The sequence below is a fragment of the Nuphar pumila genome, chromosome 4, assembly GCF_984573655.1.
Source record: "Nuphar pumila chromosome 4, dmNupPumi1.hap1.1, whole genome shotgun sequence".
Classification (NCBI taxonomy): Eukaryota; Viridiplantae; Streptophyta; class Magnoliopsida; order Nymphaeales; family Nymphaeaceae; genus Nuphar; species Nuphar pumila.
In genome coordinates this window covers 6575259-6587969 of record NC_143252.1, presented here as the reverse complement: position 1 = coordinate 6587969, position 12711 = coordinate 6575259, and the positions used below count along the sequence as shown (strand labels likewise).

Here is a 12711-nt window from a genome sequence, read left to right as displayed (position 1 = left end):
TAAGAATATTTGGGTGCAAATGTTTCATATTTACTGACAAAAATGATAAACTTTCCCCTCGTGCGATTCCCTGTGCCTTTTTAGGATATGCTGAAAACCAGAAAGGTTATAGATGTTTTGACTTCAAAAATAATAAACTATATGTGTCTAGAAATGTTTCCTTTCTTGAAAAGGAGAGCTTCTTTGATTTTAGAAAATTAAAAGACGTCACTGAGTACTCCTTTTTGCTAGATCTAACATCAACATCTGATGAATATGACCTTGATTGTAACTTTGATGATGATCCAAGAATTATTGATCTTAATGTTGAAAATGAAGAAGTTCATAGAGATACTAGTATTCAATATTCCAGGCGACAAGAGTCTAATACTCCATGTGCACTTGAGAAATATTCTAACATTCCAACTAGACAATCATCCCGAATCTCGAGGCCTCCAGAAAAGTTTGTATCATACGAGTCTTTCTCACCCACATATAGGGCAGTTATTGCATTAATTCACTCATATGAAAAACCATCCACATATTTTCAAGCAAAAAATGATATCAAATGGATAGAAGCCATGAAAGTTGAATTAGATGCACTTGAAAAGGCTTCTACATGGAATATTCAAGATCTTCCTCCAGGGAAGAAAACTATAGGATGTCGATGGGTTTATAAAATTAAAACCAAGAGTGATGGTACTCTTGAAAGATATAAAGCCCGTTTAGTAGCCAAAGGTTATGCCCAAGAATATGGGATTGATTATGAAGAAACCTTTGCTCCGGTGGCTCGTATGACTACTGTCCGAACCTTAATTGCCTTAGCTTCTATCAAAAAATGGTCTATTTTTCAAATGGATGTCAAAAATGCTTTTTTAAATGGAAAGCTAGTTGAAGAAGTATATATGGAACCCCCTCCTGGTCTAAGTATTCCTAAGGGTAAAGTCCTTCGCTTAGAAAAAGCTCTTTATGGACTTAAACAAGCACCAAAAGCTTGGTATGATAGGTTTAGTCGTGTTATGATTGATATTGGTTTTCAATTCTGTTTAACTGACACTGCTTTGTTTATTAAGAATTCTGATGCAGGAATCATTGTGCTTCTTCTTTATGTGGATGATATGATCATCACCGGAAGCGATAAACAGGGAGTTGAAACAATCAAAACACTTCTTAAATCTCATTTTGAAATGACTGATTTGGGCTTGTTGAGATACTTTTTAGGCATTGAAGTTGCTTATTCTCCTAGAGGATATTTATTATCTCAGACTAAATTTGCTTTTGATATTATTTTCAGGTCTGATATTACTGATGATAAGAAAGTTGACACTCCAGAAGTTGTTAATGTTAAAATGAAGATTGATGATGGAGAACTTCTTGCAGACCCTACTCCTTACAGACAGCTTGTCGGGGCACTTTCCTATCTATCCATTACCAAACCAGATATAGCACATGTTGTTCATACAGCAAGTCAATTTCAACATGCTCCTACTTCTGTTCATATGGGAGCAGTCATGCGTATTATCAGATACATCAAGTCCTCTCTTTCACGAGGACTTTTCTTATCTTCCTCCTCTTCTCTTGATTTAATTGCATATACTGATGCTGATTGGGGAGGTGATCCCAATAACAGACACTCAACCACTGGCTTTTGTGTCTTTTTAGGGGAATCATTAATCTCGTGGAGGTGTAAAAAGCAGCAGAAGGTATCTCTCTCATCCACCGAAGCTGAATACAGAGCCATGGCAACCACGACCATGGAAGTAGTTTGGCTCCGACGACTGCTTGCTGACATGGGAGTTGAAGCAACAAAGGCTTCACAAATGTGTTGTGACAACAAAAGTGCGATCTACATTGCCAGTAACAGAATATTCCACGAACGCACCAAACACATCGAAATGGATTGTCACTACGTCAGAGAGGAATATCTACACGGGATAATTGATCTGCCATATGTCACTTCAGAATATCGGTTAGCAGACCTCTTTACAAAGCCTCTCGCTGCTCCCCGATTTCACTTTCTCTTAGACAAACTTTCGCTCATTGTACCGTAAGTTTGAGGGGGAGTGTTAAAATGTAAAACTGTACATATATGTATATATAATAATATTATATTATTATATATAAAAATACATTTTTAATTTCTTTCTTTTCTGTATTTTTTTTCCTTTATTTTTATTTTTTGTCTTTATGTCATCTAGTTCAGTTTGAACTAGAATGACTGTTGCTAGTCAAGTCCTGTCCAGACTTGACTAGCAATAGAGCTGTTGGACTGACACAGTCCAACAGCGCTTAATAGAGCTGTTGGACTGACACATTCCAACAGCTCTAAATAGAGCTGTTGGACTGTGCCCAACAGCTCTATTGAGTCCTCTTTCAGCTGTGTATATAAAGGGGTGCAGCCCCTCTTGTATTTCACTCTAATGCTTCTTAAGCAATTGGTTTTTCATATCAATAAAGAATACATTTTTATTTTTATTTTGTTTCCAGTTATACCCTTTTTAAGGGTTATGCTTTAGTGTCATTCTTGACACTTGCTCTTGTTAATCAAAGCTCGTGTTTCGAAGATCCCCATTTCATTTCACTTTGTACTTATTTCCCTTTAAAAAAAATCTTTTCCTAATCCAACCTTCAACTCTTCTTTTCTTAGCCAACTTGTCACTGACAAATTGGATTCTTCAAATTTTATCACTTGGAAGAAGCAAATTGTCCCTTCCATAAGTAGTTTAGATTTGATGGGGCATCTAGACGGGACTCTGACTGTGCCTGCGGAGTTCATTGTGTCCCAAGGTACTAAGGAAGGACATCAGCCCTCTCAGAGTTCATTGTGTCCCAAACCCTGCCTTCACAGCGTAGAAGAAAAATGATCAATCGATTGTTGCGTTCATTACGGCCACTCTTTCGCGTGAAGTCGTATTGTAGATACCTTTTGGTGTTTTAGCTAGAGATCTTTGGTCAATATTACATCGCTGGTTTGAACAAATATCCACTCCCAAAATTTATCATCTAAAGGGGGAGTTTTCTAAGATAAAAAGAGTGGATTCAAGTGTCCTAGAATACCTCAATCGTATCAAGGCAATCACAGACCAGCTTGCAACAATTGGTGCTCTTATTTCAGATGAAGATATTTGTATGAAGACCATGCAGGGTCTTGCTTAGATTTCTTAAATTAGTGCTTTTTATAGTTAATTTGATTAGGGTTTTTTTTTTTAATTTATTAGGGCTTTGAATCAAAAATTTTAAATTAGTTTTTTTTACAATTAATTTGATTAGGGGTTTCTTTGATTTTCCTTAATTAGGGCTTTGAATCAAATTTTTGTAATTAAGGCTTTTTATAGTTAATTTGATTAGGGATTTTCTTGTATTTGATTAGGGCTATTTTTTTTATTTTCTTTGATTAGGATTTGAATTAGGGCTTTTTTTATTTAATTTTATGGTTTATTTTTCTTGTAGTTTAGGGTTTTTTGGTTTATTTATGATTTATTTTCTTGCATTTTAAGGTTTTATGATTTATTTATGGTTTTTACATTTGTATATAAAAACTATGATTTCTTTTTTTTTCAAATTACCCAAAATTTAAACATTTTTTGGTACTTGAATCCAGATTGAGATCCAAACTCGGGGCTAAAATCCACAATTTTTTGATAAACTTTCATAATTAGATCTAATATGACATTGATTAAAGCATTTATATATCAAAAAAATATCAATTATTATTTTTTCTCAAATTACTCAAATTTAAAAAAAAATAATATTTAGATCCAATCCGGAGTTAAAATCCATAATAAACACGTTAAAACTTGGGTGGACCGAGTCTTAATCCAAAACAAAGTAATCCAGCCCATTATCCATGTTGTCAGCACAACGGATCTAACAAACGTTCGACTTTAAAACACAACTTCCATGTAAGGTTGAAACAAACGTTGGACTTGGTACAATTGTTACAAAACAGACAGAACCTGTGATCTTTCTGTTTTGTTCCGTCCAATCTTGGACAAACCATCAAACAAGTCCTTAAGGAACAAAGTTCCTAAAATTTTTATTTCTTAATTAGTTTGTCATATTTGTAGGAGCCATGAACTCCCATTTGATTCATCTAATAAAAGAACTTCTTTTCCATTTGAGTTAATTCATTCTGATCTTTGGGGGCCAGCCCCTATGTCTTCTCGAAGTCACGGTACTACGTAAGCTTCATTGATGATTTTAGTAGTTATACTCGGATCTTTTTCCTTAAATCGAAAGATCGGGTATTTTCTACCTTTCAGCACTTTAAAAATTACGTTGAAAATCAGTTTTCTCGAAAAATCTCACATTTAAGAGTGATGGTGGTGGTGAATACACATCTAGTGTTTTCAAACAATACCTTATGGATCATGGGACTCAGAATGAGATGTCTTGTCCTAGGACCCCTGAGCAGAATGGTGTGGCTGAGAGCAAGCATAGGCACATCACAGAAAATGCTCTCACTCTGATGGTTGAGTCTAAGTTGCAAACTGATCTTTGGACAGAGGCATTCCACATTGCAGTTTCCTTATTAATCGCACGCCATTGACTACATTGAATGGGGATTCTCCATATTCTCTTCTCTTTTGAAAGGATGCAGATTATTCCCTTATTCGTGTGTTTGGATTCCTATGTTATATTCATGTTCATAAATCACTTCATGACAAATTTTCACCACGAGCCCAGATTTGTCAGTTTGTTGGATATGATGATGAGCATAAAGGGCACAGGTGTTTTGATTACGATACTAATCATTTTATAATTTCACGAGATGTTATTTTTTATGAGAACAAGGCAGAAAATTATGGCAATAAATCAGGATGCATTCAAGTTGATGATCTACCCAGTTTTTGGCCCTCAACTAGCACTCCAATTGAGGATACGTTGAGAGCAGATCAGTCCCAAGAAGAGTCCAATAGAATTATCACTGATGTGGGAAATAGTTTTGGGACAGATCTGAAGTCATTGCAGCAATTGAGCATTCAGCAGTCCAACATGCAGCCATCCGGGAGCACATGGAACATCACAGCCTCCTACTTTTCCACGTTTTTCTGAAGTCTATGAGAAGTGTGGGAAGGATGTTACTCACTCACATGCAACATGAGCATAATCAAACCAGAATCCTATTGGCTTGCAGCCTTGTGTTTTAAATACTTCAGAAAATGTGGTGTCGTATTCAAATGTACAATTGAGAAAGACGTCAAAGGGTAAGGCATCGTCCAGAATGATTTGTTAGTTTTGAAGCCTTCTTGGAGATACTACTTGCATCTATAACAGACGCTAGAGCAATATGGCCATAATAAGCGAATCTGGGACAACAGAATCATAGTAGCACTCTAGTTCTGGCAAAAAAATGTGAGATCCCACATATAATTTGAATGAAATGAAGAGAGAAGGGAGTGGGGGTTAACTGCTGCCCACTATGTCCTTGCATGACGGGTCACCATGGGTGCGAGCTGGAGCTGTCGATAGCTTATGGCTAGAGCAACGGGAAGGGCCCCAGCTGAGAGAACAGTTGGGATAACAAGCGTGAACCCAACAAGAGGTCAATAGGAGCAGCTGGCAAGCGCTTGGTAGGCCAACAGTCCAGTGAGTGACCCAGGCAGGGACTCGAGAAAAGTGGAGCATAGTTCAATATGTTTGACAAATCAATGGTTTTTGTATGATTCATTGATGTTTGATACCACCTCTTCAGCTCTCCATACATGCATATGGCAGCAATGATTGTGTCCTGATGTCATTATTACCTTTATAATTAATGATGAATCACAACATGCATAGACATGATTTTGCTTAATAAGTAATGAACTCTGGAAGAGTTGTTTTAGCTCATTTGTTATTAAGATATGCCACAAATGATGGTAATGATTTCTCTGAGAAAAGAAGGCTTCCAAGGTTGCTTCACTATGAATCACTACACCGTAAGTGGATGCCAACCTAAGAGCACATGAAATTGAAAGATAATGCATTACTATTGGTCTTGCAACTTTTCCTAAAAGCACACACAAAAATGAAGGTGGCATCTAATCATAGGGAGGCCAGTTCCTGTATCTAGTTGTTAAAATGGAAACTTGAAGAAGTCAAGAAGGGTTAAAAAAAATGTTGACCTGATCCTCCCAATGTGAAAATGGTGTTCAATATCTGCTTTTCAGCTTTGCTCATAAGTAAGACAATCCAAGATTATTCATAAAGACAAGCAGATATTCTTAAATACTAGCACTGTTATACACTACTATGGTACTACTATTGTGTCTGATAGATGATATGCATGATTTCTCAGATCACCTAGATAATATTTATGTCTAGCATTTATATCTCATTCATGGAGATCAAAATGTACAAACCTGCCACTTCTATTTGTCTTGTTCTTTAAAGTTGTGCATGCAGATAATTTATCAACACCAAAAAAATGCATCAGTTCCTACATCCCTTAAAAGTTTTCACCAAGATTCAAAATTTGGCTCATGGCCTCCTAAAATTTTCTAAATCTTCTTATCCTCCAATGAACACTAATAGCTTCATAAAGACATTCTGCAATATGACGTATATAGAAACTTGGGACACTTGCAACAAGAAATACAACAAACAAAAATATATAAGCTTGTATAAACCAATGCTACATTAACTCGCCTTGGATAAGTCAATAGGAACATCAAGATAGTGATCGAGAAAGTTTGCGTTTTGCTCCGGGTCAAGAAGCTCTAGTAAAGCACTTGCTGGATCCCCAGCATGCCCCCTTCCTAGCTGTTGAAAATGTCATGTGAAGCCAAGATATTAATTTAATGTGAGAACTCAATCCAAACGCACAGGGAAACCAACAAGAATAAAAGGAAAGCATGCAAAAACAAGAAGAAGAAATGATGGCGGCAAAGTGAAGGAAAACATCACTGCAGAACAACGTACCTTGTCAATCTCATCAATCAGAACAAGAGGATTAGCTGTTCCTACATGTTTCAAGCATTGCACCATTTTTCCAGGCATAGCCCCGACATAGGTTCGACGATGCCCCTGAATAAATTTTTATCAATACATATATATTCCATACAGCAAACATGAAAAATTACAGGCACCACTAGTCCATAGAAACCACTCTAAAAGAGAACCCTACCTTGATTTCAGCCACATCGGCCAGACCTCCCACAGAAAATCGGTAGAACTTCCTATTCAAGGCACGTGCAATTGAACGACCAATGCTGGTCTTACCTACTCCAGGAGGTCCTGAAAGACAAATAATTTTACCTGCATTGAAATAAGCACAAACCCACCAGTTATAATCAGTTAGGACCTTCGGATCTGAAAAAGCAAAAGGTACAAAAAAGGAGGAGGTGAATTCACATGATCTAAGGATTACATGTGATGTGGACAAACAGTAACATGAATCCCCTAATAGGAGTCAAAACGAGCCTATCTAAGGAAATAAGGCCCCCGTAAAAAGTACATCAGGTCTCCAGCAACTCAAAGTTGGAGAAGCTAAAAAGATAAATAATATAAATGTCCAAATAATACATATCTAGATTGTTCCTTTTGAAACAGTGAACAAACGTCATATTTTTTGAAGAACAAACCTGTCAGATATTTACCTTTTATTTACTCTAACTGAAGCCATTGTCTCAAATAACCATGTATAGATGATGATGAAAATAGAGACTGATGTTTCGATGTTTCAATCACTCATATGTTAATTTATGTCTACCTTAAAAAATCACATTCAACAAATTTTTAACTTCTGGAATTAAAAGTGTCAAGAAAACTCCACGAAAGAATGGTCTGAAAAAGTTGCAGCATATTGATACAGTATAGCGTTCATATAAGTCCTTTGGTGCTACCATACTCAAAGATGCCTATTTGCCCCTGTATGCTCAGCCTCTTCACACAATCAAACATAGATATAGGATGGTGACAGGTGAGCACAATAAAATTGAGCAGCAGATCTATGTTACACATTTTTAACTTAGATTTTTATTCATAATATATTGCAAATATTATTCACGCATTCATGCTTTAAGATGACAATGATCACAACTAGTTTTTGAGTTTTGAACATAGTTTTACAAAACTTTCATTTAGAACAAAGTTTGCCACAAGTTGTGTCCCTAACACATATCTGTAGCTATGTAACACTGTAACACAATTTTGGCATCATATTAATTTACTTTATCTTCCTTTATGTCATCTATAAATTTATCAATGTTCTTGCCAAGTTAAGCATCAGATATAACAATATTATTTTTTGAGAGAAATATATATCAGTATTATGAGAGGGCACATGAGAAATTGGATGTAGATTGGCTAGGAGGTCCATAGTTATGGGGTTCTCTAGTTTAGGCTGCAAACCATGATCTGTTCCAACTTCCAAAGAATACCAGAGCTATTTTTAGTTCATGATCCTGCCCCAGTCTATCGGGGTATTTGAGACTTGGTGGCCAGCAATTTAGTACTACACATCTGGGTAGGACTAACACTTCCACCAAAACACTGCTTGGGTGCTATAGCTATTTCATTAGAATATCTATAAGGACCAATATGCAAAAGAATAAAGAACTCATTCAAAATTAAAGATATGGCTGAAACTATTTTACAACCTCAAATTAGTAATCAACTATACTTCATTAGATTATACAAGATAAAAAACAAGGATAGTGGCAATCAAGGTGAGAATTAGTAGAATATTCACACTATGAGCCTTCAACACTAATACTTGCCATGGTTGATTTTTCTAATTCTTGAACTCGCTCATCACCCAAAAGTTGTAGACCCTCTTAATACATGTGTAAAAATGTGTCTACAAATAAAGTTCAATGTACTTTAATTTTCACATTGATGTATACCTTTTATTTACTAGTTCCTTTTAATGTTTTCCTTGTTTCCCTCATTTTCTTATTTCTTTTTTATAGATGAAGAAAAAAGCCATGCCCAACATGAGTCAGTTGCATTCTACTCACACATCAAAGACCAAAAAAGTGCAATTCAAGTAAAAGTTTTGCAAAATGAGGGGATATTCTTTCTTGGCCAAAGATGATTAATAAAATGTCGAAGATAGGAAATAAAACTATTTTATGTTCATAGTATCTTAACTTTCAGCAGCTGCTAATTGGCATCCTGATAGATCATGATCTTGATGTCAGGATTTTCAAGAGAGGTCCAATTACAAAAAAACTAGTGAGAAGAAGCACATCCAGAAGAATACATGCATCAAAACATCAATAGAATTAGTGTAAGAGTAGTTTTACATCATCAAATGCATGCTTGAGATCTTGACCATAAAGTTCAACTTAATGATTAGGAGACAGAGAAAAAAGATATAATGAAAATGTCAGGCCTAAGGTAAAAAACATATCATCAAAATGAATACAACATAAGTCTCTGTTAAGATAGGGCTAAAGTAGGAAATATAATCTGGAGTCATCACATACGAAAATTCGCAAAATGGGATCCAATAATAACCTTGTGAGGTTCCTCTGAGTTTCCCCACAGCAATAAATTCCAATATTCTCTCCTTAACATCAGATAATCCATAATGGTCCTCATCTAATATCTTCTGAGCATGATGAACATCAAAATTTTCATCACTGCATAAAATGACAATAATATTCATGATGAAAATTTAAGGATTTCCTGCATCATAAGAAGAAAACTTTTTGAAAGGTATATGGAGGTCGATTATGTGCAACCAAAACACAAAACAAAACCAAAATTTCACTCCTTAAGGTAATGATGTATCCAAAATGACCAGAAAGAGGTAACTTGTTCATAGAGAAAGAAGAGAAAAAGGGATGATATACAAAGCACCTAAAGATTTAAACCAATGCAACCATAAAAAGAAAAACATATTTATTTTCTTTTAGCAAATGTGTAATGAAAATGAGGCATCTCATACCATCCAATAGATGATAAAGCCATCTAGTATAGAAAAGAGAAAGAAAAACATGACCATAATCTGCAGAAAGCATAACATATTAACACCAGCATCACAAATTTAATGGAATTGACAACTATCTGCAAGCAAAGTCATCTGACCTACAACAGTCAAATGACATCAAAATCAAGAAACATAAATTGCCTAGACACAACCAAGCATTCAGCAGAAAAAAACACAACATGAATGAGATGCATACTATGTTCCATTCACCATTACTCAACCATAGAACAAGGGAAAAAAATATCTGATTTAACACTGATGCTACATGAAAGAAGTTATGAATGTTGAAGATTGTTGGAACTTATAAGGCCTCCCATGTATTTCTAGTGAGTGATAAATAATAACTCCTCCACTACTTTCCAGTTTCCACCCAGTACCTTTTTAGACTGACCGTGGATTGTCATGCAGATCTGCTTCAAACTGACCAAGGTAGATCTAATGTTTCCATGTATGCTCAATTGATTACATGCAGCGTATGTTGGACTCCTGTCAATGCAGGAACCTAATGCTCATAGGTTTTGCAGGTAGCAACATATAATGGGGAGAATAAAAAGCTTTTGGTATGTTGGACTCCTGTCAATGCAGGAACCTAATGCTCATAGGTTTTGCAGGTAGCAACATATAATGGGGAGAATAAAAAGCTTTTGGTATGTTGGACTCCTGTCAATGCAGGAACCTAATGCTCATAGGTTTTGCAGGTAGCAACATATAATGGGGAGAATAAAAAGCTTTTCTCCTGGCCTTTGGTACACGTTGAAGCAATCTAAGTGCCCCAGATATTTGCATTGCGTGTTAAACCCCCAGTTATGAAGCACACTATATCTGTTCCCTTGCGACTTACAGTGTACAGTTGCGCTAGAGTCTGTTTTGCTTTTGTTGAGTCTGATGTAAGCTGCCCGGTTCAGGTGAATCAATACCCCGAAGGGGCAGCCCGTATACTTGAACTGTAATAGCCTGCGGGCAAAATTGTGAATGAATTAAATGCGTTGAGCTTTCTTTTGTTCACCCTCGTTGTGATTGCAACTTCTCTCCCTCTATTCTCTCTTGCTCTCTTGCACTCTGATCATAAGCTTCCGCGACCGGCAAGCGAGCTGACGAGTAGGCTTGCGGCGGTAAGGAAGGACCGTCGCGCCGCGCTGGCCCATTGAAGGAAATAGGCCCGTGACAAGTGGTACCAGAGCCCGTTCTCGTGCTGGGGAAGGGACTCCGGAGTCGGTGTCGACAGACACGCCGACAGGCTGCGATTTGTGAGCAAGACATCGTGGCGCCTTATCAACACTTGCGCAACACCAGAGGCAAGGCAGTTGCCGAAGCTGAGGAGATGGGTTCACCTCGGGGCCAAGAAGAGTTGGCTACAACTGTTAACAAGTTGGTGGAAGATGTGACTTCGCATGATGAAGCGATTTCACGCGCATGTGAATCATTCAATGGATTGAATGATGTGGTGGCGAGCCTGCAAGAGCAGGTGAACTTACTAATGGAGCAGGTCACTTCGTTGACGACTACAGTGACCGATCTTGAGTTGAGGAACCGTACGTTGCAGCGGACGGTGACCCTGAATGGCGGAAATGGTGAGAGACCATCAAGGATTGATGTACCTAGACCCGCAAAATTCAATGGTTCTCGCGACAGCAAGGCCATTGAGAACTTCTTGTTCCAAGTAGAAGACTACTTGGATATCCAAAATGTGACCCTTGAAGATCTGAGGATCAAGGCTGCAGCGGCCTTACTTGATGGTGATGCTATCGCTTGGTGGAGGCGGAAGCGCAATGACATGGAGAGGGGTCAATGTGTGATAGACACCTTCGACGACTTCAAAGTAGAGTTGCGCAACTACTTCATGCCAAGAAATGCGCAGAGACAGGCTTACCGAATGGTTCGTGAACTCAAACATACTGGTTCGTTGCAGGACTATGTCCGAACGTTCCAGAAGCTTATGCTAGAGATACCTAACATGCCAGAAGACGACATGCTCAACTGGTTCATTGTGGGACTTCAACCATGGGCACAGTCCGAAGTGGAAAGGAGCAACCCCCGTATTTTGGAAGATGCATACGTGGCGGTTGAGCGCTTAGTTGATACTCAGCGCAAACCTTTCACCCCATCAACCAAAGTTGGGAAGAAGCCTGACCACGGAGGCAAGAAGGATGAGCAGCGCAACGATAAAGGTGAGGCGTCGACACGCCATCAATCCGAAAAGAAACAGAACTACACAAAGCATAACAACAGCAACAAGGGTGCGGTTGTGACATGTTGGTTCTGTGGTGATAGACATATCGCCCGGCAATGCCCAAAGCGCCTTGTAAAGGACGACGGGCAAGCCAATGCTGCACAGGAAGAATGCAGCGATACTGAAGGCAGTGACACTGAGACCATGCAACCGAGGATGGGCGTCATGCGATCGATTAACGCAGCTAGAAGTTGCGCAGCTAAGAACATGCAGGTCAGTAAGGAACTTATGTACGTAGAAGTCATTATGAATGGAAAGTCTACTTCGGCAATGGTAGACTCCGAGGCCACACACAACTTTGTCTCGCGGGAAGAGGCAGAGCGGTTGGGCTTGAAAACAGGGCCAAAGCAGAGGACTATCAAAACAGTAAACTCTGAGGCCAAGCCCATTCTTGGTGAAGCAAGAGATGTGGCTACTCAAGTGGGGAGTTGGGTCGGCAAAGCCAACTTCTCTGTGGTGCCCCTGGACGATTTCAAGGTGATTCTGGGTATGGAGTTTCTGCGAAGCCAGAATGTGATGATGCTGCCAAAGTTTAACACGTTGACGATCATGGGATCGGACCTGTCCCACACAGTGCAGTGCC

General features: G+C 38.2%; 1 protein-coding gene across 2 annotated transcripts in view; it reads right to left on the bottom strand.

The window, feature by feature from the left end:
* Window positions 1–12711, bottom strand: part of LOC149839195 (lon protease homolog, mitochondrial-like) — a 61456-nt gene that overhangs the window by 6783 nt on the left and 41962 nt on the right. For both annotated transcript variants that reach the window (XM_090002365.1, XM_090002366.1), the window contains 4 exons: window positions 9424–9548; window positions 7088–7218; window positions 6883–6987; window positions 6610–6723 (listed from right to left, as the gene is read on the bottom strand). In XM_090002365.1, the coding sequence (XP_089858491.1) occupies window positions 6610–6723; window positions 6883–6987; window positions 7088–7218; window positions 9424–9548 (475 nt within the window). The remainder of the gene's footprint in view (window positions 1–6609; window positions 6724–6882; window positions 6988–7087; window positions 7219–9423; window positions 9549–12711) is intronic.